The sequence below is a fragment of the Prionailurus viverrinus genome, chromosome B2 (genome assembly GCF_022837055.1).
Source record: "Prionailurus viverrinus isolate Anna chromosome B2, UM_Priviv_1.0, whole genome shotgun sequence".
NCBI classification, from domain to species: domain Eukaryota; kingdom Metazoa; phylum Chordata; class Mammalia; order Carnivora; family Felidae; genus Prionailurus; species Prionailurus viverrinus.
Window position 1 is genome coordinate 137728141 of NC_062565.1, and position 27649 is coordinate 137755789.

Sequence of the window (27649 nt, forward strand, 5' to 3'; positions counted from 1 at the left end):
TTTCTCTATTCTTATTTGCTACATAAAATTTCCTCCTCAATATAAGGCATCCTGCAGCCTGAAGAGGTTAACTGGCTTTCTTAAGACACACTAGATATTGAGCACATCGTGACTAAAATTCAGTTTCCCATTAAGGTCACCAAAGTTGCTCCATAAAATTGTGACTGCATGACATCTGTCATCTGGCACATATAATTACTACCAATACATAATAATAAAGATCAGAACAGTGCATATCAGTAACCGTGCTTCGTGGTTTACAAAATGCTTTCGTGTACATCATTTCCTGTAACGACCATGACACCACAACAGCTCCCTGACAGGTCTGGTATCTTTATTGCCCTTTAGAGAACAGCAAAAGGAGGAGTCTCAGAGAGGTTAAGTTCCCCTGGCTAGGAAGAACAGAGTCTGGCCAGGATCCAGACACCTTATGATTACTATTCCTATACCCTATCTTTGGCCACACTTTTCTAAAATAAAGCTAATATCTTCCTTTGATAAATTACTTTAGAAAGATTAAATTCTTCGGGGGGCTGGGGGGAAACTATTAGCTGGGAAAAACACCACGATGTGTCTAGAAGTTGAAAGCCAGGATTGAACTGTTGTCGCTTCACTTAAATACTGAATTCCACTGTTCTCAGTTATCAGATGTTCTTGAAACTCAGACCTGATTCTTTAAGTACAGTTGTTATGATCCAGAGATGTGTGCTCACGCTCTCTCTCTCTCTCTCTCTCTGTCACACACACACACACACACAAGAGCACAGCTGTTAAAGCCACCCTTCATTCTTCAGCGCTTTAGAGACAGGCGTACCTTGTGTTGAGCCAGTTGCTGGGTAATTGTCTCTAGACTGCTTGTCTCCATGAGGTCAGGCGCCACCAGTCTGCCTGACATCTGCAGCAGCCACTTTTCTACTTCTTGGAGCTCACTGTTATAATCTTCATGGTCTTTGACTTTCATCTCAAGGCTGCAGACGTGCTCCTGTAAAGCCAGGCACACATTGGAGATGAACTTCAAGGCAAAAATCTACTCATGACTGCCTTATATTTTTTAAAACCCAGTGCAACTCATACGGTAAGTACAGTTACATATTTCAAAAAATTACTAGGAGCAGAAAAAACACAAAAAATCATCATAAACTTAAAATCCCCATCTGAGGGGCACCTGAGTGTCTGAGTCAGTTGAGTGTCTGATTCTTGATTTCGGCTCAGGTCATAATCTACGGTTTCTGGGATCAAGCCCTGAGTCGGACTCTGAGCTGACAGGGCCGAGCCTGCTTGGGATTCTCTCTTTCTCTCTCTTTCTGCCCCTACTCACCCCCAAAATAAATAAATGAACTTTAAAAATAAATAAAATAAATCCCTATCTGGATAAAAGGAAAAAGCCTGACTCATACGAGCCCTTAATATTCTGAGAAATAAAGTCAAAACTCCTTTTTGGCAAATAAGCACATTTTTACTTATTTTAAAAAAGTTTTTTAAATGTTTATTTATTTTTGAGAGACAGAGAGAGAGAGAGAGAGAGAGAACGAGCAGGGGAGGGGCAGAGAGAGAGGGAGACACAGAATCCGAAGCAGGCTCCAGGTTCCCAGCTGTCAGCACAGAGCCTGACGTGGGGCTCAAACTCACGAACCGCGAAATCATGACCTGAGCTGAAGTTGGACGCTTAACCGACTGAGCCACCCAGGTGCCCCAGTCACATTTTCATTGAATTTCTGGTTTCACCTTACCTTTCCTGCACCACAGAGGTCCTGGTAATCACTTTGAAGTTTATCCATTTTGTCCTTTAAAGTGACATCCTGCACCAACTCCAAGAGAGCTTCACCTTTCTCTCTCACTGATTTTATTGATGGTTCATGGGACAGCACCATTTGTTGAAGTGACTTGAATGACAAAGAAAAAAAAAAAAAAGCCAGCTCATCTATGTGATCAAAGTAAATATATACATATGTCTGTGCCGTGTGTGAGACTATCTACCTCAAATAAAGATCTCATAGATATTTTTATAAATCAATAAGTGTGAAACATTAGAGAATAATCTTTATGATTAATAAAGTTTCAAAATACAGAATAAAAGTAACATATCACATAGCCATTCACATGTGGAGAGGGATGTATGGAAAAGACGTACCATTGGCTAAATTTAACATCGTTCATATTTCTGTTTTCCACCTCATTTCTTCCAGTGGAGGAAAAAAAAAAACTCAATACAAAAGGCAGCGAGGTGTTATCATTTGACTTTGAATTCATGTAATTAATTGCAGCTTGAGCTAGATGTGAAGTTAGAGGGACAGATTCCAGCAACTACATTGCTCTAACAGGCTAAACGTGCTATTTAAATATATCAAGAACTTGGGGCGCCTGGGTGGCGCAGTCAGTTAAGCGTCCGACTTCAGCCAAGTCACGATCTCGCAGTCCGTGAGTTCGAGCCCCGCGTCAGGCTCTGGGCTGATGGCTCAGAGCCTGGAGCCTGTTTCCGATTCTGTGTCTCCCGCTCTCTCTGCCCCTCCCCCATTCATGCTTTGTCTCTCTCTGTCCCAAAAATAAATAAACGTTGAAAAAAAAAATTAAAAAAAAAAAAGAAAAAAAAGAAATAAATATATCAAGGACTCAGTGAGGGGGAGGGAGGAAAACCGGTTGTGATGCTTAGGTGGCGTTTTCAAAGGCACACTGTTACCCTTGGCAGAAAAACCCAGGACGGGAATGGACATATGGCTGGAGGATGAAATGCTTCGGAAAGGAAAAGCTGTGAGGCAAGCCACCACACTGTAACTCTTAAAACCTGTTGCCAAATAATTTGGGTCAAATGTATTCCACACATATTATTCTACATATAAGCCTCAATGAACTGTTTCAACATTTGAGCAGGTGAAATACCTATATCTATCTACATGTCATGTATAGCTGTATCCATATCACCACTTATTCTTTCAAAAATTAAGTTCTAGGGGCGCCTGGGTGGCGCACTCGGTTGAGCATCCGACTTCAGCCAGGTCACAATCTCGCGGTCCGGGAGTTCGAGCCCCGCGTCGGGCTCTGGGCTGATGGCTCAGAGTCTGGAGCCTGTTTCCGATTCTGTGTTTCCCTCTCTCTCTGCCCCTCCCCCGTTCATGCTCTGTCTCTCTCTGTCCCAAAAATAAATAAACATTGAAAAAAAAAATTAAGCTCTAAAATGTGAAGCTACCGGTGGTTAATTAGAATTTATTTTCTTACAAATGTGGTATCTCATTCTCAATTTACCACGGATCAGCTTATAAGCATTGGCTACCACAACATGAAGGAAAGACTCCATACAAAAGAGATAAAATTCATACGTATGAGGTCCTGATGCTAGGAAGATTTATCTCGGGTACCCATATACCTGAATCAGACTATCAGAAAAGATCGCCATTTACTGATACAATCTGAGTATCAAGCAGGTATGATTCCTGAATGGAGGACTAAGCCTGATGTAGCACATCTAGCCAAATAAATCTACATCACTCACGGCCAGTAGAACAGACATGTTAAGGACATTTTCCAGCACCCACGAAGGGTGACACACACCAGGAATCATGTTCCTCCACCCAGTCCTACAGGCGTGACCTCCCCGAGCATTTGTCAATGAGGAACGACATCCTACCTTATATTTAGATAACTGAGCTTTTTTCTCATATAATTCCATTTTGGGTTCTTCAGGAGTGTGTAGAATTTCTTGGTATTCTGATATCCACTGAGTTAGTGCTTTGTATTTATCCGAGAACTCCTTTGCTAACAGAAGGCCTTTTTCCAGAGTCATGTGCTCTTTCCGGACGGTGCTGGTCAGTTCCTTCAACTGCTCCACATGCTCATGGATGTCTTTCCTTAACATCTCTGCCTCGCCATCCTCCAAGTATTTAAGAGCCCTCTCTCCTTTCTCTCGGGCTGATTTCAGCAAACTGTGGCCTTTGTCCATGTCTTTTAGCAAACCCTGAGGAAGAGAGGGAGCAGGAAGCAAATAGAGAATTAGTATTATTTCTTTCCTTTTAAAGAAAAGGCTTTCAAGTTCCATTCCTGAGTTTCCCCTTAAAATACACTGCTGAAGTTTTGTAACCTGATGTGACCTGCCACGAATCAGAGTCCTCTTTTCCTTACTTCAATATAGTTTTTAACAAGTCTTGAACAATATATTATTTCCAAATCAGAGACTTAAAGCAACAACAACAAAAACAAAAACCTGATCTTCTTCTCATCCTCAGTAGTATTCTTTTTTAAAGGTTTCTTTTTTTCAAAGTTTATTTATTTTTGGGACAGAGAGAGACAGAGCATGAACGGGGGAGGGGCAGAGAGAGAGGGAGACACAGAACCAGAAACAGGCTCCAGGCTCTGAGCCATCAGCCCAGAGCCTGACGCGGGGCTCGAACTCGCAGAGGGCGAGACCGTGACCTGGCTGAAGTCGGACGCTTAACCGACTGCACCACCCAGGCGCCCCTCATCCTCAGTAGTATTCTTAAAGATCTGAGTAAAAACTCTTTTGTTAATACGTGGTGCCATGAATTTGAGATAATTTTTTTTTAATTAAGTTTCAAACTGGAATTCAGACGTGAGCAACAAAGTCTGAGTCATTCAGGTGAAATCACATCACAAATCAACGAAAGCCAACTTTTGGCCTTACAGAGATTACAACATAATATTTGGAGGAAAGCGTGAGCCACAGACCATCACTCCTCCTGGGGAACAGGATGAGCACACATGCTCCCAATACCTGTGCGGGGGAAAGGGCCAACAGGGTGCAAGAACAGAGGTTGGGAGACAAGTCCAACGTATGCCCGCCTACCTCCAACGTCTTCATTTTTTTCCCCATCGTCGCTTTATCTACTCTGTCAATTTTGGTGGCCACGTTCTTGAAGTTTTTATGAGTAGAGCTGTACCAATCAGAATAGGAACTTAAGGATAATTCTGATTCCTCCAAACTCTGGATCTCTTCCTCCAGGAACCGTATCTGTTCCTTTAAAAGGAAAAACAGAATTGGACAGGAAATTAGAGACCTGTACCAGGGCCCTTCTTGATAAATGTGTGTCTTCACCAGAAGTTGAAGGAAGGGAGAACATTTCTGCTTGTGAAATGTGCTGGCCGGTCGTGAGCAGCTGGTGGTGCACTCACCAGCACTTGGAGAAGAAGGGCCTGATATCTGGAAGTGAGCTGGGTGGCCTGACAGCCCATGCTGCTGCTCACATGGTTCTCGTCCAGCATCTCCTGAGCTCTGGCGCCCACATCCTCAACTTCATCTTTGTACGCAATGACTTCCTCGTGCCACTTCTGAAACGATGTAAATGTTGCAGGAACCGGGTCAGTCTTAGGCATTAGGGTGTAAGACAAATGTATGTACCTTCATAATAGGAAATGATGTCAGTGTATGTTCAGAATATATTTATTCTGCGCCACAACTTTGAAAATATGCTATATGTCCCTTATGAAAAATAATATAAAAACTATACCCTTCTTATTCGGGCACTTTTCTGTATATATTACACTTCAGTATAAGAAAAAAATATATATAAAATCATCACTAATGTATAAAATGATTCTAGTGTATGTTTAGAATATATTTATTCTGAGATATAATTTTGGAAGTGTGTCATATATAACCTTCATGAAAAATTGTATTATAATAGCACGATAAAAACCATACTCTTTATGAGTTTGAATACTTTATGTATTAGACTGGCTCAAAACTTTTTTTTTTTTTTAACGTTTATTTATTTTTGATACAGAGAGAGACAGAGCATGAACAGGGGAGAGTCAGAGAGAGAGGGAGACACAGAATCGGAAGCAGGCTCCAGGCTCTGAGCCATCAGCCCAGAGCCCGACGCGGGGCTCGAACTCATGGACCGCGAGATCGTGACCTGAGCTGAAGTCGGACGCTTAACTGACTGAGCCACCCAGGCGCCCCAAAACTTTTTTTTTTAAAAGACAGAGTCACATATATTTTTATGTCTTCTGTTGTCTGTTCTGTTGTAGATAAATTTTAAACTGGATGAATAACGATAAGAAATTCCAAAGGCCTAAGTATTATTTTGATCATGCCTACTGAATTTGCATAAAAGTTAGAATAAAACTAATTATCAAGTATTATTTCAATGCACTACATGAGAGCAATTTCAAATCATAGCCATAAACTTAAATGATTTCAATACTATCATTCATATATCTTGACAAAGCAAGGTAATAGGGTATGGGAAGAAAATACAAACTATTTCATTAAATTATATTTTATTAAAGACTAATTTAGGATTCTATTGAGCATTTGCTGTTAGAAAAATGTTCCATAAAGTAATCCATTTTTGTAAGCAGAAAGAGATTTTGCAAAATTTAAACCTTGGACAAAAGTTACTGAATATTTTAAAGAAACACACTATGCAAGGTCATTGCTACTTTGACAAAGACCAAGAACTGATAGACTTTGTACCTTCATCTGATGTAACTGTATCTCCTTGGCTGCCCGGTTAGACTGACGTCCAGTCCTGAGACTCACTTTGTCCTCCAGTGTTTTGAGCCACTCGTCTACTTGCTGATACTTTTGTTCCATCAGCCTCAGTTTGTTGACCACATTGTTGAACTGAGTCCGGGTCTCAGACAGTCTCTGCTGGTAAGCCTGCCAGTCTTGCCGGAGGGATTCTAAAGCCCGGTCTTCTGTCTGAGGGATGCCGGATGGGATCACTTCCTCCCTGGTGTGTAGCACCGAATTCAACAGCACCTGTCCTTCGGCGCAGTGCACCTGTAGCTCCTGTGGGGGAAACGTGTGGCTGTCACACCTCATTCATACTTTACACCTGCACAAGTTATCATGTCTCACCCAAGTCAACAGTGCCAGCTTGAACTTCACATTAGAAAATCATTATTTTATTCTCGATCTTATAAGAAATGTGCACCTAACACTGAACATCATTTCTCAAGTCAGAAGACTCAGAAGTATTTCCAGTAAAATAATCCTAATGCACAAATACACAAATTTACACACACGTATACTCCAACATTTGTCTTCACCATCTTAGAAAGTTTCTGAAATTTGGCTTTTCAGCTTTCAGGCAAAAATACCTGTGATGAAAGCGGTTTTATTTAAAAGAATAACCAAATCTTCTTATGGCTCATAAACTACAAAAAGGCCTAAGTCTTCTTGCTTTGACATTAATGGGGTCAGTCTATACTGTGGCTGAGAAAGGAACCATGCACCCTTTGTTTTGCTAGGAGAGATCCTTTGCCAGTGCTGTTCTACGGAACGTGATGGTCAAGAGAAGTTGGACCTGGAGAGTACAGGGCATACAAACCTGGGAGGCCAATCTTCATAACTGCCTCGTAGCTGCTCGTAGGTACAAAATACCTTTTCTTCCACCAGAGCATAAGCCCCAAAGATTTACCCTAAAAATTTGGTATGAACCAAGCCTTAAAGAGCAAACACTACTTTCTATAGAAAGAAAAACTCATCTCCTTAAGGAGGTTCGCAAAAGAATGTTATATACTTGTATTTCTAATGTATAAGGAATCTATACGTTACTTGATCTGATCATCTAAAATTGAAAGGAACCCAGTGAAATTGCATTAAGAATGTTAGAAGTACCAACATTTTTAGTTAAAATACAGTAGTATTTTTTAAATCTTCAATATAAGTTCAAGCCATTTGAAATTGCGCTGACCATCTTTTTAATCTACAAAGATAGCCATGTCATATGGTTCAAACAAATGGATACTTTTTTTCTTAGCTATGATGCCACTCTAAGAATATTGTAATGTGAATGTTTTATAAGTGGAAAAGAACAAGATATATGGTGAAATACTAATCAAAATGTCTACCAACATTTTATTTTATTCCAAAATTTTATTCCAAAATTCATAGTTTTTTAAAAAACTTAACTTTGTATAATACTTTCTCTTAATTGAGGATTGGCAAACTTTTTTTTTTTTATATAAAGAACACAATAGTAAACATTTAGGCTTTGCAGGTCATACTGTCTCTGCTGTAACTACTTACCTCTGCCACTGCAGCACAAAAGTATCCATAAATGATACATAAGTGAATGGGTAAGGGTATGTTCCAATAAAACTTTATTTAAAATGTAAGTATCATGGCCATAGGTTGTAGCTTACTGGTCCTTGCCCTAAATTTAGTAATCTTCCCACTATATCACTTTTTCCATATTTTATAACAGTTTTCTTTATCATACGAATCATCACTATGTTGGGCAAATTCTTATATATCCCATGTTTCAAGTATTTATTCTGAAGGAAAAATACGGTTCAATATTTTACAAGTCCATATGTGCGATGACCCATATGAAGCCTTCAGTTTATAGAAAATAACTTGTAAATGTGGCCCAGACAGCTGGCCACACCACCATGCATACTGTAGGACCTCAGGACGCCGAGGAAGTTCTGCTATGCAGATGAAATATCACGGTTCTCCATCAGCTATTTCCACCACTAACGTCTCTTCTCCTTCTTAAGATTTGTGGCAACTCAAAATAAGACAACAAAAACCAACATGTGGAGAGATAAGAGGTACCCGGTTCAGGCTGTGCTACCACTGACTGAAGTGAAACATTTTCCTCCAAACAGAACAAGAGAAACATCTGCTGGTGACAAGTGACTTATTTGTCCCAGGTCCCAAACAGAAGGCTAGAGAGCTTGGTGTGTGCTTGCCAAGAATTTGAAGTGAAGTGCTGAGAGGGGTCATTTAGCAAAAACAAAGCCAACCCTACTAGAGGAAATGACAACGGCTACACGTGGCAGACCAGAGTACTTATTATTTTGAAAGAGAATCGATTAGATCCTTAAATAAGCTAATGAAATTAGGACCCTTTTAACGTCTCCCTCATAGGTATTTCATGAATGGAGCATCATTTAAATGAGTTTTGCTCCCATCTCATTTAACCCTTCCTTCGGACAGTTCTGTGGAGGACCCTGAATGGGAGAGGTTCTCTCTTGCCCCAAGTCATCCAGTGTGAGGTCCCACACCAAGGATTAGAGTCCAAACTTTCTAATCTCAGACTTGTGCTCCTGCCATTATACACTCCCCAGGACTTAAGTGAAATAGCCAGAAATTTTACATGCCAGTGATAACCTCCGAGACCCTGTTGTTTTCCCTTTGTGCAAGCTATAGGTACCTCTTGCCCAATCTGGAACCGGTTCAGGGTTCCAGAGCTGATAGCCACCAGGGCTGATACTATGTCAATAAATTCCAACACACAGCTGGTGGCACACGCATTTGTCTCACCGGCCTTTCTCCATTCTCTACTCGGTGTGCCTCGTGGTCCCTTCTAGGGCCACCTCCTAACCCCTCCCTATCTCTCTAGGTAAAATTGCGGGGCTCTCTTTGATGTTCCTATAAGATCCCTTGAACCAGTCTTTTATGACATTGTTCATTTTTCATTTCATGATTCATTATTTCTCACTAAAGTGCAAGTTCCTTGAGGGCAGGAATCATATTTTAATCATCTTTATGTGCAGTAGCTAGGAAAGCATCTGCACAGCATTAGGTATTCAATAGATGCTGACCGAGTAAATAAGTAAATGAGTTAGGGCCACTTTCCCCACCAGGTCTTTCATCTTGCCCTGCATTGCAGCCTGCCTGCCTGAGCTAATTCTCCTTCAGCAGTGTGGGAGCTTTCGGCTGAAACTAGATGGTGCCATCAGTTTGACTTCGAGGAATGTCATGTTCTACCGACTCGACTCCTGCTGCTAGGCTCCAGTTACAATTCATCCTTTAGGGAGCAACAGGCAGGTGGGCCAGTCAACACCATCAACTAGACCATTAGCCATTGCTGACAGCGGCCACCTTAGTAGCTGGCCAGATTCCTCAAGTCCCAGTCCTGCTCTGTCTAAATTGTCCACCTGAGGATCTCAAATAGCATATACGACTGAGATCCCAGAATGCTGTAACTCAGGATCTCCCTTCATGGCTATCAGCTCTTTACAGGATTCAAGGTCCTATTAACGTCCCATTGCTTAAAATAATAATTCCATATTCAGGATGAAAATTCCTGTTAAGATGAAGTAGACTTTACCTGAAGATCCCGCAATGTTGTCTCATGAGTGTGAGCATCACCTTCAAGAACTGAATACCGGTCAAGCTTTTCTTGTTCTTGTCCCAGCCAAACTTCAAATGCCTTTAGGTCTCTCTGATACTCTTGGTGCAGGCGAACTAGTTTTTCCGACTTGGCTACTGCTTCCTGTGATGAGCATTTAAGATGGTTAAGATAGGAATACATTACCACATGCAGTGTTGACGTAGTATAAGAATTCAATTTTGGAATTTCAGGAAGACATGATTATTAAATCACTGGCATACGATTTCCTAGAAGAATGAAACTTTAGCTGTAAGTAAAAAATACAAACACATAATATCGGGATGAAAAGGGGTCTTGAGGATTATTTAGTGGAATTAACTATCGATCTCTGAATTCCTTATGAAATGTAACATGGGTTTGCCAAACAATGAATGAATCTTACTTGTCATAAGAAGACACTTTTGCTAATGAAGAAAACTGAAATTCTTTTTTTTTTTTTTTTTTTTTTAGAAAGGCAGACTGCCACGTGCAGCGCCTCATTTGGATGTGTCTGGAGTCTTGGAAGCTTGACTACCCTACGTTCTCCTACAAATGGACCTTGAGAGCTTGTTTGGAGGTTCTAGCAGGGGAGCGCAGCTACTCGTATACCCTTGACCGAAGAACGGTCCTCCTCTATCGGGGAAGGTCGTCCTCTTCGACCGAGCGCGCAGCTTCGGGAGGGACGCACATGGAGCGGTGAGGGAGGAAGGGGACACCCGCCTAGCCAGCCAGATCAGCCGAATCAACCCTGGCGATCAATGGGGTGACAGATGTCGCAGCCAGATCGCCCTCACATCCCTGAAATTGTTATATTGTGCCTTAAGTGAGGATTGGGACTTGTGTGGATTTAATTTTCCATGTTCTTTGTCTAATGAAGTAAGATGTGCTTGAAAGTTACTATTTTCTTTGTGAGACCTAAATGCAGAACGATAAATATTACTGGTGATTATTTACTGCTTCAGAAAACTCTCATCACCAGACATATGAAAACACTTATAAATCTTCATTGTGATGCTATCCAAATTTTTTCTTAAGTTGGTTAATTGCTGGGAATTTTTATCGAGAATCATTTTCCTTCTGCAACTTTCATGTACTAACACCAAATGACGGTTTTTGTTTGTTTCTGCCAATGTTCAAAGTACTAACATTCATTTGTTCTTTGTGCTTTCACAAAGCATCATTCCAGAAAGTAAAGGAGTCTCTAAGTAGGCATAGGTCTAAACCCTCCTATTTCAGTGCACCTGCGTGGAACACGGGTAGCAATACCTTGGCCCTCTCTGTGATTGCTCTGTACCGCTCCTGAAGATCCTGGAACTCTAACTGGGTGACATAGTGCTCTGTCATGCCAGCCCCTTTGAGTTCAATGGCCTCCAGCAAGCTGCTGTAACTCAGCACTTCTTCACTTAGTAACTAGAGAACATTTAAAGGAAAAGAAAGAGTTACCAAGTATACCGACACATCAGTAACACTGCTGAAATTAAGACAATTTAACTGTGTTGTTGACAAGTGACCTCAGGTTTTCTATCTACAGACAGGTAGCTCGATAGATCCATCCGTCTATACGTGTGTATAAAGTGTGTGTGTAAGTATATTTGATATCTGGCTCAGAACTCGCTCTGAGAGATTGATCCCAATCGACTTTGGCATCTTAAACTTGATTTGTCCAAAAATGGTCTCCTGATCTCCACTCCATTCCCATACCTTCCCAAGCCCACCAACCCCCAAATCCCCTTCTCCTTGAGTCTTCTCTCAGATAGTAAATGCCACCACATCCCATCCAGATGGCCATCTCAGACCACTGGAAGTCACCCTTTCTCCCTCCCTGCTCTGTCATGCCATCTATGAGGAGATCCTGTTAGTTCTGTCTCCACGTTATATCCTGATATTTGTCCTCAAGTCTCCTGCAAACGCTCTAGCCCATGCTGCTACAATCTTTTACTGGACTCGTGCAATATCCCGCTGGGCAAATTCCCCGCCACCAATTCTTGCTCCGTTCCTTTTTCATACTCCACACAGCAGCCTGAGTGATAGAAGATTTTAAGCCTATAAATGGAGTCCTGTCACTCCTTAGCTTAAATCTTCGACTATCTTCCCGCTGCTGTCAGGATCAAGTGCAAACCATCAGGCTAGCCCATGTGGCAATGTGTGGATGGGTCCCTGCTCCTCTACCAGCTCACGTAACAGCACTCACCCTGTTTATCCTCTGTTCCGGCAACATGTGGCCTTTCTTTTAGTTCCTCTGTCGAGCCAGATTCTCTCCCCCCTCAGGGCCTGAGGATGTGCTGATTATTCTACCTGGACTGCTCTTGTCCCACCTCCTCCCCAGACTGATTTCTCTGCACTACATTCCTTCTGGCATAGTCTACAAGCCTGCTGTTTCAAAGAGGACTTTTCTGCCCCTCCTTCCACTCCAAACAATCCACGTTAGCTCCGTGCAGATGACTCTTTCACAGCGTGCCACTTTTTTTTCACGTGCTCATCATCAGTTCTAACTGTGTATTTATTCACGCACTCGGGTGGGTGTACGCATTCCCACCAGAATGCAGTGCTTCTCTGTTGTATTCACCTAGAATCGAGCACAATGCCAGGGTGCAGCAAATTCTCAACAAATATTTATTGAATAAGTGAATAATTTAATTAGCTAATAAATCATTAGAATAATATTATGAGGTAGATAATTATGATTATATTAATTTTTGGATGCATAAATGAGACTCTAAAATGTTAACTGATCTGGCGTAAATCACATAGGCCATTTAGTCATTCAGATGACTTTTATTAAGCATTTGCTCTGTGTCAGCCAGAGAGCCCAATGCATAGGATGTAAAGAAATATTAAGCACCTTTAGCCACTGAGGGAGAGCGGGATATAATCATATACTTTGTACCAGTGAGAAAAAGATATGAACAACAGAGGATAGGAGAACTGAGTAAGCTTAGGGTGGTGAAGGTGTCACAACAAAACAACTTGTGTTAATTCAGAAAGTGGAGTGGAAGGTTGCTGGTGGCTGAGGCCGAGCTAGATCATTCCTGCAGAGACATGGAATCTCTTCCGTCTAATGTGGCCTTTTCAGGAAGTAGAAGTACATGGGTGCAAGGAGGGTGGGGGAGCGAAGGAAATGAGGGTGACGAAGGAGATTATTAAAATTCTTACAAAGCAGATGAGGAAGATCGGTCAGAGACTACAGACAATGGGACAATGGGGCTCCCAGGCCGGAAAGTGAGACATTCACCTTTGTCTGAAGGTAACAGGAGATGGAGACAAGAGACAAAAGGAGCAATTAGAAATCTGTCGCAATTGAGGAAAAGAAGGATAGACTGTGGTCAGGAGACACTTCTGGGAGAAAACCAGCAGGATCGAATGCCTCTTTCAAAGTGGGGTGAGGAAGCAGGAGCTGGGGATGATGAAGTTTCCGGTTCAAGATACTCAGCAAGGGGTGACACAAATGAACGGAGACTGAGAATATCAGGATGTGAAGGATTTAGGGGTAGAAGGAAGAAGTACTGCTTAGGACATAGATAAGGTTGAGGTGGAACAGGTCATCCAATAAATATGCCCTGGAATAAGGATATAAATCAAAGGGCTCCAAAATTTTATGTCTGAATACCACTATTAATAAAAAGATTTGGGGCGCCTGGGTGGCTCGGTCGGCTGAGCAACGGACTGTGGCTCAGGTCACGACCTCACGGCTTTGGGTTCAAGCCCCACATTGGGCTCTGCGCTGACAGCTCAGAGCCTATGCCTTCTTTGGATTCTGTTTCTCCTTCTCTCTCTGCCCCTCCCCACTGGTATGCATGCGCTCTCTCGTGCGCGCTCTCTCTCTCTCTCAAAAGTAAATAAGTAAACATTTAAAAATAAATAAATGAATAGGGGCGCCTGGGTGGCTCAGTCGGTTAAGCGTCTGACTTCAGCTCAGGTCATGATCTCACAGCTCATGAGTTCGAGCCCCACTTCGGGCTCTGTGCTGACAGCTCAGAGCCTGGAGCCTGCTTCAGATTCTGTGTTTCCCTCTCTCTCTGCCCCTAACCCACTCACAATCTGTCTCTGTCTCTCTGAGAAATAAACATTAAAAATTTTTTTTAATAAAATAAATAAATGAATAAAATAAAAAAGGTTTAAGAACATATCCCCAATATCTATCTTCTGTCTATCTATCTAAAAAATATGTAGCACCTCACTAATATAAGCATCAGAAAAATGTATGACAGTAGAAATACAAAAGATGTGATAAGAAGAAATCATTTTTACTTCCTAATGATGAGCAGGCTAAAGATATTAAGATATTGCAAGTTGCCAAATTTTTTTTTTCTTTTTCTCAATGTTTTTATTTATTTTTGGGACAGAGAGAGACAGAGCATGAGCGGGGGAGGGGCAGAGAGAGAGGGAGACACAGAATCGGAAACAGGCTCCAGGCTCCAAGCCATCAGCCCAGAGCCCGACATGGGGCTCGAACCCACGGACCGCGAGATCGTGACCTGGCTGAAGTCGGACGCTTAACCGACTGCGCCACCCAGGCGCCCCGCAAGTTGCCAAATTTTAAATGTATCATGAAACATGGATATCTGAAGTTTTCCTGGAAGAGAAAATTTTCACTCACTAGTAAAATAGCCACAAACAAAAGTCTGGTTTAAGAAGCCATTAGAAATTATAGTAAAGCCCCAAATACAGTTTACCTATGTACACAGTGCTAGCATGCAGCTAATCATATTTTTACGTAACTAAGGCATTCTGAAAACGCCTGTTGGAGGACAAATGGAGTCTGAAATCCAGCTCCCACCTTGGCTTTTCCCAGAGAGGCTGTTTTCTCCCGCAGTTCTGCATACTGCCTTTCAGATTCATTTAGGCTCGCTTCCACACTGTCCATCCAACTGGAAAACTGTCGAACATCATCCTGATAACTTGTCCACTTAGAAAGAGCTCCTTCAAGTTGACTGAAAGGTATTCGAAAGGACAACAATCCACATTGAGAAGCCACATAAATCCAATCTGCCCGATCTCTATCTGCTCTGCTCTGTCCACCCGACCAGCAGGGAGCCCACAGATCAGGACAGGCAGGGGCTGGGTCGGGATGGGCGGAAAGGCAAGGGCTGATCAAATCTGAGTCTGGGTCCCTGGCAAGCATAACCTCAGGAAGCAAGGGACAGTTAAGTCCAGGCTGATAGGTGGAAAAGTGGGACTGGACATAAAACTTGGAATCAGTAAGCAGGTCGTGGGAGACCCTGGGAGAGGCTTGAGGGCCAAACTGGGAGAGATCCCTTGTGGGAAGCTTTTCCGGAGTCAAGACTCTAGGGAGGAAGAGGACCAATACTTAACTCCGTCAAGTTGAGCAGGACGTCCAGAGGAGAGAAAAAAAAGGAATTAATAAAAGAAGGAAGGAAGAAGCAAATAAGAAAAAGCACAGTAACTATCTTGCATGAGATTTAAACATCAGAAAATCATGGGGTGCCTGGCAGGCTCAGTCAGTCAAGCATCTGACTCCTGATTTTGGCTCAGGACAATGATCTCACAGTTCATGAGTTCGAGCCCCTTGTTTAGCTCTGCACTGACAGTGCAGAGCCTGCTTGGGATTCTGTCTCTCTCCCTCTCTTTGTCCCTCCCCGACTCATGCTTTCTCTCTCTCTCTCTCTCTCTCTCTCTCTCTCTCTGTCAAAATAAATAAAATAAAAGAATATAAAAATAAAAATCAGGGGCGCCTGGGTGGCTCAGTCGGTTGAGCGTCTGACTTCGGCTCAGGTCATGATCTCACGTGAGTTTGAGGCCCGCGTCGGGCCCTGTGCTGACAGCTGGGAGCCTGGAGCCTGCTTTGGATTCTGTGTCTTCCTCTCTCTCTCTGACCCTCCCCCGTTCGTGCTCTGTCTCTCTCTGTCTCAAAAATGGATAAACATTAAAAAAAATTTAAAAATAAAAATCAGAAAATCACAATGGAAAAATAGGGTAACGTTTTCTGAACTGGTCTAATCTGATTATTTCTCTTACAGGTAAATTAAGCACTCCTCCTCTCAATTACTGATGTTATGTTTTCAGCGCCATTAATCATTTGTGCCTAATTTAACTACCACGCTTTGGGTTATTTTGTAGCAGACACTCGGTGCTCCACCCATATTTACCCTTCTACCACACCACTGCAGCGTGCTGCCCCCTGAGGACCAGCGTCACCTCCTCCTGGGCAGGAGGGCATTCTCTGGTCCCTGGAGCTCGCTCAGCTGGAGGGCAATGTAGGTGAGAAGTGCCTGGGATTGTTGCCCCCCCTGGGAGTAGCCCTCAACTGCCCTCCTGACTCATGGAAGTTTGTTTACAAACATTCTAGTTCTGTCCTCGGTGGGTGACTCTGAGCCACTTGTTCTGTACTGGCTCCAGGCACTGCCCAGCGGATCAAGTTCCAGCTGTCCCCTGCGCTCACTGCGGGAACTGTGTTCACTGGCTCCCTGCGGGAACCGCCTTGAGAATATCCCCTTTATCAGCTGCTCTTCCCTTCTCATCTCTCTCTCCCATCCCCTCCTGGTGTTTCCTGGGGTTACCTCCCAAATCAACTACTTGCTTTAAATAACGTATCTTTAGAGGCCCCTGTGTAGCTCAGTTCACCGAGCCTCGAGCCTCTGACTTCGGCTCAGATCATCATCTCACGTTTGTGACTTCGAGCCCCGAGTCAGACTCTCTGCTGTCAGCGCAGAGCCTGTTTCAGGACTTCTGTCCCCCTCTCTGTCTGCCACGCAAAGATAGATAGATAAATGAATAAATAAATAAATAAATAAACTCTCTCTCTCTCCTAAATAAATGTTTAAAAATTATAAATAATATATCTTTACATGATGACACATTTGTTTATCTTTTATCTTGTGAAGCAGTGAACAATAACAAAAAGAAATATGTAGTTATATTAAAATGTAGGTATGGTATTGCAGGCCAACCTAAACGCAATATTGTACTTAGAAGTTTCTTTTGTTCTAACAAGAAAAAGGAGAGGAAAGAAAGAAGAAAAGAAGAAAGAAACGAAGGGAGAGAGGAAGGAAGGGAGAGAGGAAGGGAGGAAGGAAAGAAGGAAGGAAGGAACAAAAGGAGGGACATAGGGGAGGAAAAGAAGAAGGCAAAGAAAACCCTAGGAATGGCGGGGCGCCGTGCTGTTCTGTTGATCTTTTGGTAACGGCTTGGCGCTATGATAGTTCGCTGTGGTTCCCCTTACCTTTTACAACGAATGGCCGTGGACAGAAGGGAAGCCCACATATCCTTCACACTCTGCAGCTGCTGCTGAATAGCAGGCCAGCCTTCCGGAGAGGTATTCTGCAGGACAGATTCCCCTCTGGTCACTATCATTTTCATCTGGATCTCTTTTTCCTGTTTCACTGATAACAGGGCCTAGAAGAGCAAATTACAGAAGCCCTTTGTCATTTGCATGTTTAGCATTTGTGGCTTTAAATGTATCAGAGATCCTGAATGGGAGAATGACATGCGATCAGGTTGAGCCATGAACCTCTCAGGCTGACTGGGGGGCAGGTGGGAGAGTCACTTGCTGGTTGAGTGTCAGCAACCAATTACCAGTCACCTGCTGGTCCCCAAGTGGCCTCAGCTTCTTAGGGCTTGATTCTTCTCTGAATAATCCCTTCTTTCCGCTGAAATTTTGTTTTACTGGTTTTCAACAAGAGAAAAATAGACTACAATAGAATTCATGGATTTTCAAAGGTCACAGGATAAAGGGCTTTATAATGTTGAGGTCTCTAGCACAACAAGCCCAAAGAAGTAGATTAATTCACAGTATATATTAATCTACATATTTCGAGGTCTTCACGGCACTCTTCTTTTTCTATACAAATAGGAAGTTTGAATCCAAAGGGCTAAAACTGGCGTTATCACTTAAAAGGCAAGGTTTCATCCCTCTCCTTAATTGGACCCCGACAACCTCTACAGGTTCAGCTTCAGCTCCTCATGGCTATCAGTTTTTGCCACAGCAAGAAGGAACTGCTAGCAATGTCTCTCACACAATGCTATTTGTTTTCTTTGGCTTTTGCTTAGGCTGGTACAGTCTCATATCTCGGTTTAGATAGGAGACTTCCTGAGAAATCTATTCCAGTTCTCAACCAAATCCCTCCTGCCTGTTCCACTCTTCTGTGTGTCTGTAACACCACAAATACATCCCAATCTGCTATAATTGTCTTCTCTGCTTCAGCCCCCAGCCTCGGACAATGAAATCCTTGAAGACAATAACCATATTTTATTCATTTTTGAATCCTTGGTCTCAAGACAGAGAGCCAATGTCCTATAAGACACCCAGTATATGAATGGAAGGTGAATGACTGCAGATTATTATCTTTATCACAAATGTGAAATAAAACTAAAATCCTGGGATGGGAGAAGAACTGACTGAACGATACAGGCAGACAAGTGAGTTGACCAAAATGGGAAGTGGCTTGCTCTAAAAAGTTTCATCGAAATATTTTCGAAGAATAAATGTCCTATGATATAATTGGAAACTCGCCTCTTCACTATATCCGAGAAGGAACCACATTTGGTTGCTATTTTTTGTTTAATTTTTGTAAAGTACTTAGAAGTGAATATGTCCGGGGCCAAATGATTCAGGGATGCTTAGGCAAGGCCACCCCTCTGCATACAGGGTCACACCCACGGAGCATTCCTGGATTTCTTGTGGAGACAGTGGGACATAATCACACCAAACAGATGGAGACTTGAGAAATTCTGAGAAAGACAAATTCTGTAGATTAGAGACACTTCTCTAAAGATGCACACCTCAAGCTTGAGCATCCTGCTGTCCAGCACGCTTTTGTCGGATATTGGGTGGCAGTAAGAGTCCAGCATGTGAACCGCATCTGTCATCCAGTCTTGTAGCTCTTTAATCCCGAGGGAGAACTGATTGTGTTCTGCGACAATTCTATCCAATCTTGACACTTTCTCCTGGAAATGACAGAAATCGTTTTCCAGCGGTCCATTCCACCTTACAACCTACAGACACTCAAACTGTAAAGCTAACCATTGGTTTCAAGTAGTTGCAATCAGCCATGGGTCCATATGCTGCACAAATATGACGCAAGTCTGTATTAACCTGAGATGCGGGAAATACCTTTGTGACCGGAATAACTGGGCCAAAAGCAGAACAATTACAATTGACTGCCCTCACTTTAGTCACTACTCTTCTTCATGACAACTGTGACGTTTTTCCGGAATCGGCAAAATCGCTTCCTAACGCCTTGTGTGGGAGATGAATCACGGTACTTTTTAGCTTTCCCAAACCACATTTGGCTCAATGGATACCCCGTACCCGTATGACCTACATTGTGACCAGGTCAAAAAGACAACTGTCTGAGATTTTGTAATAGCTCTATGTTTCAAAAATTGGGACCGTGGATATGATTTTAGTGATTAACTAAAGGTTATATCCAACACAGTGAAGATTTTGACTATGTTTACAGCTCTTTTTTTTATGGTTATAGCTCTTAAAGCATTCAAGTATCTATTGATTTTTGCTATCTAAATAAATGCAAGGAATACAAAGATGCCCTTAATTCATTCTAATTTCAGATATATGCCAGATTTTCTAAAGACAAAAAAGTAACTTATTCATAGAAAAAAATGGGTGTAAACATAGACTATTTACTACAAGACCCCTACTAGTTATAACTGTGTCAGTGATGCTTTATTGAGGACCCAAATTAGCAGACCAGAAATAAGTCCACACTAAAATAGATGAAGCCATATTACAATAGGTTCCCTACACTCTAAGATCTGAAATGCAAAAGAGAAAATACAGGGAACAAATGTTAAAGCCACATAAAGCTCAAGGCAGACCTGAGCTCACAAAGTTCGAGACGGGCCTGCATGACACCTGCTGAATGTTCTAAATTAGGTCATAGCGGTATCCCATTTACATTAAACTGTTAGAAAAGGTATTTAATCAGTTATACAGATCATTGCCAATTTTGAGCTCTGCTCTAGAATCCGAAATGAAACTCTCCACCAACACGTCCTTGAGAACCATTAATAACATAAAGAATTCAGACGAATTAAAAAAAAAAAAGATCCAAACTCCTTATAATGTAGTCTACTAAAATTTAAACTGCTTTGAATTCCTGTTTTTCTAACATAATTTAACCTAAGATTGTTTAGGCCCCAAACTCTGAATTTTGCCTTACGTTTCCACTTTGAGTCTTCAAGATAAAAGCTCTGGGAAACATACCATTTCAGTGTTGAGGAGACGATCTTGTGCAATAATAGAGCTTGGAAAATCTCTTCAATCTCTGAAGCCTCCCTAGCTCTCGTCAATCACACGAAGATCTACTGCACGAATGCGTGACTTGAATTGGGAGGCTGGGAAACACACTCACACGCCTTATCCCTGACCCAGCAGACACCCTGCACAGACGGGTGGCCCCGGTACCACACGCACACACAGCACATGGCAGGCGTTACCTTTGTTAGATTGCTTAGAGCTAGATACTGAGAAGACAGCTGCGACACTCTGTGCATAAAGCTCTTGCTGGCAGCTTGTCCTTCCCACAGCTGCTGAGCTTTCTCTCTTAGCCTGTTGAGCTGAGGCTCGTAGCAGTTTATTTCCTCAACGACAGACTGAAAAGCACAAGCAAGTTACTATTAAGAGGCTGGGGGAGAGCACACCGCGGACGGAGCTTTGGCCCAAAGAACGTGGAAATAAACATGGCGTGCAATTGGTGAGCCCTGAAAGCTTTATGATTTCCAGGCTACACACGGGACAGACTACAGGACGGAAACAGATCACACCTCCGAAGAAAGCCAGAAAACATAAAATCCGCCAGAAATAGGGCAAGGGTACGCTGCATCTCCAGACAGCATGACCTAATTCCAGGGTGCGCCTGAATGCAAGGTTGTGCAGAGGACAGGGGTAAAGACGTGGCCAGAAGGGCACATGGTCTCATTACCTGGAGCTTCTGCTGTTCCCTCCTCTTTGCTGGCAGATCGTACAGGCGATTGCTGCTTTCTTGCACCAACTTCTCAGTTTTACTCAGCCAGTCCTGGACAGGCTCAGCGCTCACTTCAAAGTCCTTCATTTGGATCTTTAGATTCTACCAGATTTTAGATCACATGAGGGATAAAAAAAAAAAAAAAAAAAAATGAATATCAAGTCCAAAGTCTTACTTAGCACTTAGCATTCAAGGCCCAACACAGTCTGGCCCCCTAGTCCTTCTTCCCTCCTACCCCGGTCCTGATGTATAGAACATTCTATCTTTCACCTTAGCATCTGTATAAATGTTGAACATCTTTTTAGAGCTTTTTAGTCTCAAATTTTTCAAAAAGGAGTTTTTGCATCATTATCCAATCCACCTCAGAGCTCATACCCACTTCTCAACATCTATCACATTTGTTGCTTATGCCAGTCAATATGTACTTTATGGATTGTCATGCAGGCATGCCTTGTCTCCACAACCAGCTTACAAGCTCTGTGAAGGGAGGGCCTCGTAGAAATATAAGTAAATATTAACAAATATTTTGTCGAGTTTGATCAATGATGGGATAAGAAATAGCATATGGTTTCAGGTGCCTGAGGGGCTCAGTCGGTTAGGTGTCCAGCTTCGGTTCAGTTCACGATCTCACAGTTCGTGAGTCTGAGCCCCACATCGGGCTCCGTGCTGCCAGCTCAGAGCCTGGACCCTGTTTCAGGTTCCGTGTCTCCCTCCCTCTCTGCCCCTCCCCCACTTGTGCTCACTCTCTCTCCCAAAAACAAGGAAATGAACATTTTAAAATAAATAAATAAATGTTCCTTCTGCCTGTGTTTTCCATTATTTCTTCTATGGTTTCAATGACCACCTACAAACTCCTAAAACCCCCTATTTATAGAACTGTATTTATGCAACACTTTAAGTCAGAGTGCCTGGGTTTGAATTTTGTCACCTCCTCGCAGTGAGAACCTGGCAGATTATTTAATCACCTTTTACCATAATTTCCTCATCCACACAATAGAAATAAGCGAGTTCCTACCTCAGATAACGGTTATGAGGATTAAATGCACTGATACACGTGAAGTGTTTACCTAGTGCCTGCACTGGCAAATGGTCACTATCATTCCTACCGCAGCTCCATCCTCTCTGTTGGGACTTGGTATTCATATTTGCTGCTACTTTCTTGGCATTACCTGCTGAATATTTCACAGGCCTATTTAACTTAATTTTTGCTATCCCCTCCAGAACTACTTTTTCTACCATTTTCATGTCTCAGATAATAGCATCGCCATTCATACCATCTTCCAAACTAGAAATTAGACTCAAACTTAACTTACCCTTCTTCGTCATGTTCCCTCATTGAAGTAGCTACCAAATCCTGTTGTGTTTTACCTTAAATATAAATTCTCTGTCCGTTCTCATTTCCTTAACTCAGGCCCTCAGCTCTCTCATCTTGACCATTATGAGAAGCTTTCCCTGGTCTTCCAGCTTCCCCACTCTTGTCTACACTGTGGTCAGAGTTGACATGTTTATTTCCAGCTTGAAGACCAGCAGGTTCCTCACTCAACCTTTTCAGCTAGGATTTTTAGAAAGAATTGAGCCCTAGTGTCCTAAAGAATCCATTCTATGTAATTATGTAATTACTATGTAATTTTCTTATGCATCTAAAATGGTATGGGTTATGTTACATCCTTGGGAAAACTGAGAACATAAATGCTCTTCAGGGGTTCAGATAAAAACCCTGGTTAAGAGTCAAGATCAGGGGTGCCTGGGTGGCGCAGTCGGTTGGGCGTCCGACTTCAGCCAGGTCACGATCTCGCGGTCCGTGAGTTCGAGCCCCGCGTCAGGCTCTGGGCTGATGGCTCGGACCCTGGAGCCTGTTTCCGATTCTGTGTCTCCCTCTCTCTCTGCCCCTCCCCCGTTCATGCTCTGTCTCTCTCTGTCCCAAAAATAAATAAATGTTAAAAAAAAAAAAATTTTTAAAAAAAGAGTCAAGATCAAATTGCTTAGTACACAAGACACTTCCTATCTTGCCCTAATCCTCATCTCCAATCTTATCTTTGTTGTTCCTCACAAAACCCCATGTGGATGTCAAACTTCCCAAAGTCCTCCCCTGCTGACACTCACAACACGCTGGCCCTGTACATCCAGTTCCTTCTACCTGAAATGCACATCAGCCTTGGCAAATTCAAAGAATGTCTTGCCTTCAGGGTTCAGTTAAAATGTCACCTTTCTGGTAACGTTTCTTGATTTCTCCAAGTGGAGTTAGTTGCATCCTTCTTTGAATGACGGCCATATCCTGAATGTATCTATGTTATATTGCAATCATCTCTTTACATATTGTTTCTCTCTCTAGAAAGTAAACTCCCTGAGCAGAGGTAAAAGACTAGCCCTTTTGTATTCCTAAAATAGTGGCTGGTATATATTGTTTCTATTGTATTCCTAATATAAATGAAGGAAACAGGGAAGGAAGTAAGGAAGAAAGGAAGGTAGAAAGGTAGGGAGGGAGAAAAAAGGGAAGGAAGATAAGGAAGCCAAAAGAGCTTATTCCTCACCTACTCATCTCCTCCTGGCTGAGCAGCTCTTGAACTAGGCAATCATGTAATCAAGGCTAGATGTACTACCTTCAACAATAGATGCTTCAGAGCTCAGGCCACATTGCACTAATGATCTTTGTAAGGTTATGAGTAAATTTCTAGGCACTGCACAATGGTTATCCCTCTCTATAAAATGGAAGATACCTGCCGTGAAGGAATAGCCACCATTAGAAAGAAGAATTATAGAGGCGCCTGGGTGGCTCAGTTGGTTGAGTGTTTAACTTCAGCTCAGGCCATGATATCATGGTCCTGAGTTTGAGCTCTTGGTGTCATCGTAGAGCTCCCTTCAGATCCTCTGTCCCCCACCACCTCCTCTCCCCAGCCCATGCACGTGTGCATGCACACACTTTCTCTCTCTCTCAAAAATAAATAAACACTAAAAAAAAAACTATATTAAAAAAAAAAAACAAAGAAGAATTACAATAGTGTCGGGCTAGGGAATAACTGAGGGAACACACTTTTTCTCTTTCCCAATATTCTCTATTATTATTTTTCCCACCCTGCATTAATTATGATCAAATCAAATAAAGGTTCTCTTCTGCCAGGAAGTATTGGTTTAAAGGGGAAAAATCACTCTTCATGCCTCTGAATTTTCCTCTAAGAGAAGAGTTGGTATACAAAACAGGCGATCTCACAAGAAAAAAAATCAATTGTATTGTGGCAGTAATTGTGCTATGATTGTAATAAATTCAACTCACGTTGTTTCTGAATAAAAGAAAATTGCATAACCATTGGATCTTTACACACTTAACTCCTAAAAACCTCCTACTTGATACCCACATTAGTTATAATATACCTTACCATCCATAGCCTTTTGTAGTCTTACATGGGTATTTCTGTTCATTCTCCTTGAACAACTTCCAAACTTGAGGGATTTCACATGAATGATTAAGTGATATTGTTTAAAAGTAAAAACCAACAGTTCCTGGTGGGACAGTGTAAGCCTACAACAGCCCCTACCAGGCAAGGAGCTATTGAATTCCTTGGTGAGGCTCCCACTTCTAAAACTGAGCTGTTTCCTACAGTTATCTGGTTATCCATTAATATTCAGAGAGGAATGACCAAAAATCATTGGCACTGTATTTGGATATAATGAAGGTGTGGTTTTAACTGACAATGACTACAACGACAAACTACAGAGAAGCCATCCATGTGGTCGGCTATTATACCTCTAGTGCAGATTCCTTCTGGTGCAGATTTGAATGAAATTTTTTCCAATCTTCTTTTGCAGTGGCAACTTTGGCCTGGATTCCATCCGCTTTCTCTTTGGGCAACAGAGTACTCAAAAGTTCTCCTTTAGACACCATCACATTTAGCTTGTGCTGTCCATTTTCACTTTCTGACAAAAATTCCTACCAAGAAAAATGCTAAGATTAGGCCTAATGCAATGCTCTGTGCTTTAAAATACATTGACTTTCTACTTATTTCTCGATAAAAGCACAGAGATGAAATAAACCATTTTTATTGCATATATTAAATTACTAGGACCTCTACGCATTTGGAATAATGTGCCCTCTCTATACACTGGGAATAATACTCTCATGTACTTCATATGGTTCCTATGAAAATTAAGTGAGAAAAATCTTAGCATGTTCAGGAACAATGCTTGTCACATATAAAGAACTTTTATTAGCGGCTACATCTCTATTCATATGTAAATATAGGATGCATTTGGGTGAATGAACTAGTTTCTCTTTACACAGACAATGAAGTATTTCAAGCAAGGGTGTATATGAAATTTGAGTTTCCTGAACACAATTTTTAATGGGCTTATAAAAAGATCTAGAGGCACCTTATTAATCCACGTAAGCACGGTGATTAGCATTGATACTTGGCACTCTTACCTGTATTTTCTGAAGACTGGTTGAAACTTCACTAATATTTTGAGGTATATCAAAACATTTGGCAGTAGTGATTTTTGCATTAACCAGCCACTGCTGGAAATCTTTGAAGGCTCTTTGAAACCGTTGCTGTAAAATCTGTTCTCTAGTCTGACAGCCCTTGGATGCTTGCAAACAAAGGCTAAAACCATGATTTGAAATGTTTAAAGAGAGGGAAAAAAATGATACAAATGGATTAAAATAAAGTTTGGTAGAATCAGCAATTCTTAGAATAGGCAGTCAAATTTAGTAATGTAGTTAATGATTAATTTATCATGCCTTAAACAAACTCTGACTACTTCTTTGTATAAAAATATTTTGACTACAATAAGGTCCATGCTCACCAATTATATTCTTTTATCAAGCCAGAAACTTTTCCACTGTATGTACTCAGGTCCCTGGAAAATCGACAAAGTTCATTCAACTGAGACTTAAGATCCTCTGTTTTAGGCTCTGCTTTTTGTAGGGCATCCAGTATCTCCTATTAGAAAATAACAGGACAGAGAAGCAAGCACTTAAATTGGGTAGTTTCCACATCCTCACACTATATGTGCGTAAGTTATATTATAAATTATCATGAGGGAAGAATCAACATAATAGATTCAGTAAAGAAATACATCCTATTTTCCAGATTCCTTGTGCCAGGCAAGAGCACTTGGCTTATTTCTATCCTTCTCTAGGCATGGATAGGCATTCCAGCATCAAATGTTGCCAAGTAATCAAATGATATGGTTGTCAAATAATTCAAAGTGGGACAAGAAAAAGAAAAGAGGAAATAACCTCAATTGCTTCATAACAGTCTGACTATGCCATTGGAGACATGTATATTGTTTAAAGGTAAAGAGAAATCATTTCTCTTCTTAAAAATGTTTATTTATTTTGAGAAAGAGAGAGGGCACATGAACAGGGAAGGGGCAGAGAGAGAGAAGGAGAGAGAGAATCCCAAGCAGGCTCCACGCTGACAGCATGGAGCCCGATGTGGGGCTCAGTCTCATGAACTGTGAGATCATGACCTGAGCCAAAATGAAGAGCGTCCCAAGCCACTCAGGTGTCCCAAGAGAAATCATTTCAAAGCAAAGAAATACTTATTTTGGATTAAAAAATATATGTAATAATTGATTTTATGTAATATGTACAGTTGACTTTCACATTAAAAATGTCTTATATCCCACCTATCCGATTTACCTAGTAATTCATTCATTTCATATTCAGTCATCAAATATTTGATAAATGCCTGCTATGTGACAATCAATTTTCTGGATTTTAGGACCCCCAAAATGACTGAAGAGATGATTCTTGTACTTGAAGAGCTCACAATTTAACAGATGAGAGAGGCACCTGAATAATCACAGTACTGTGACTCTCTAACCCAAAACAAAGTCTTGAGACTTGACAAGTACATCTCTAAAATCAAGGCCATGATCCCTGGAGTTACACAGGGGCTCTTATGGGTTTGCCACAAGGAGCAAATGAGATCACAAGTGTCAGGCACTTAGCACAATTCCTGGCACACTGATGAATGCCTAACCTGTAAATGATGCCCAAATATTTAAATGGGACCATATAAATAATGGTATTGCCACAGTAAAAAAAAAAAAAAATTGGGGCATCTGGGTGGCTCAGTCAGTTGAGCGCCTGACTTCGTCTCAGGTTATGACCTCACAGTTAATGAGTTCAAGCCCCGCATCAGGCTCTGTGCTGACAGCTCAGAGCCTGGAGCCTGCTTTGGATTCTGTGTCTCCCCCTCTCTCTGCTCCTCCCCTGCTCACACTCTGTCTCTCTCTCTCTCTCTCAAAAATAAGTGAAACATAAAAAAATAAAATAAAAAGAAAAGACTTAAAAAAATAATTCATTAAGGGGGAAGGAGGAGTGCCAAGAAGATGAGTAACTACTCAGATAGCTGTTGGTGTTACTGTCAGTATTCTCAGATATTTACCGAGACATGGCCTAGATTTGTCAGAAAACCACACCTCTCAACAACCCAAGTCTGTGTTTCATTCCTCATCTTAGTAAATGGCCCCGCCTTCCTCCCGCTGATCTAAATCAGAAAACTAAGCTACATCTTGGCCCTGCCAGGAGACAGGAGACAACCAAGTCCAGTCTATGTGTCTTAACTCTCTTTCAGTTACTTCTTTCTCTCTGTATCTGACTCAGTCTCCATTACACATCCTTCATTTCTTTCTGGCATGGCA

General features: G+C 41.8%; 1 protein-coding gene across 13 annotated transcripts in view; it reads right to left on the reverse strand.

The window, feature by feature from the left end:
* The window catches only part of SYNE1 (spectrin repeat containing nuclear envelope protein 1), a 472738-nt gene that overhangs the window by 202484 nt on the left and 242605 nt on the right, over positions 1–27649 (reverse strand). For 12 of the 13 annotated variants that reach the window (XM_047860298.1, XM_047860302.1, XM_047860304.1 and 9 more), the window contains 16 exons: positions 25802–25938; positions 25422–25599; positions 24747–24929; positions 20963–21106; positions 20478–20633; positions 18801–18965; positions 17242–17414; positions 14839–14992; positions 11328–11471; positions 10020–10184; positions 6428–6745; positions 5122–5277; positions 4796–4966; positions 3623–3949; positions 1731–1883; positions 815–982 (listed from right to left, as the gene is read on the reverse strand). In XM_047860298.1, the coding sequence (XP_047716254.1) occupies positions 815–982; positions 1731–1883; positions 3623–3949; positions 4796–4966; positions 5122–5277; positions 6428–6745; positions 10020–10184; positions 11328–11471; positions 14839–14992; positions 17242–17414; positions 18801–18965; positions 20478–20633; positions 20963–21106; positions 24747–24929; positions 25422–25599; positions 25802–25938 (2892 nt within the window). The remainder of the gene's footprint in view (positions 1–814; positions 983–1730; positions 1884–3622; positions 3950–4795; positions 4967–5121; positions 5278–6427; positions 6746–10019; positions 10185–11327; positions 11472–14838; positions 14993–17241; positions 17415–18800; positions 18966–20477; positions 20634–20962; positions 21107–24746; positions 24930–25421; positions 25600–25801; positions 25939–27649) is intronic. The other variant, XM_047860305.1, reaches the window with a different exon arrangement.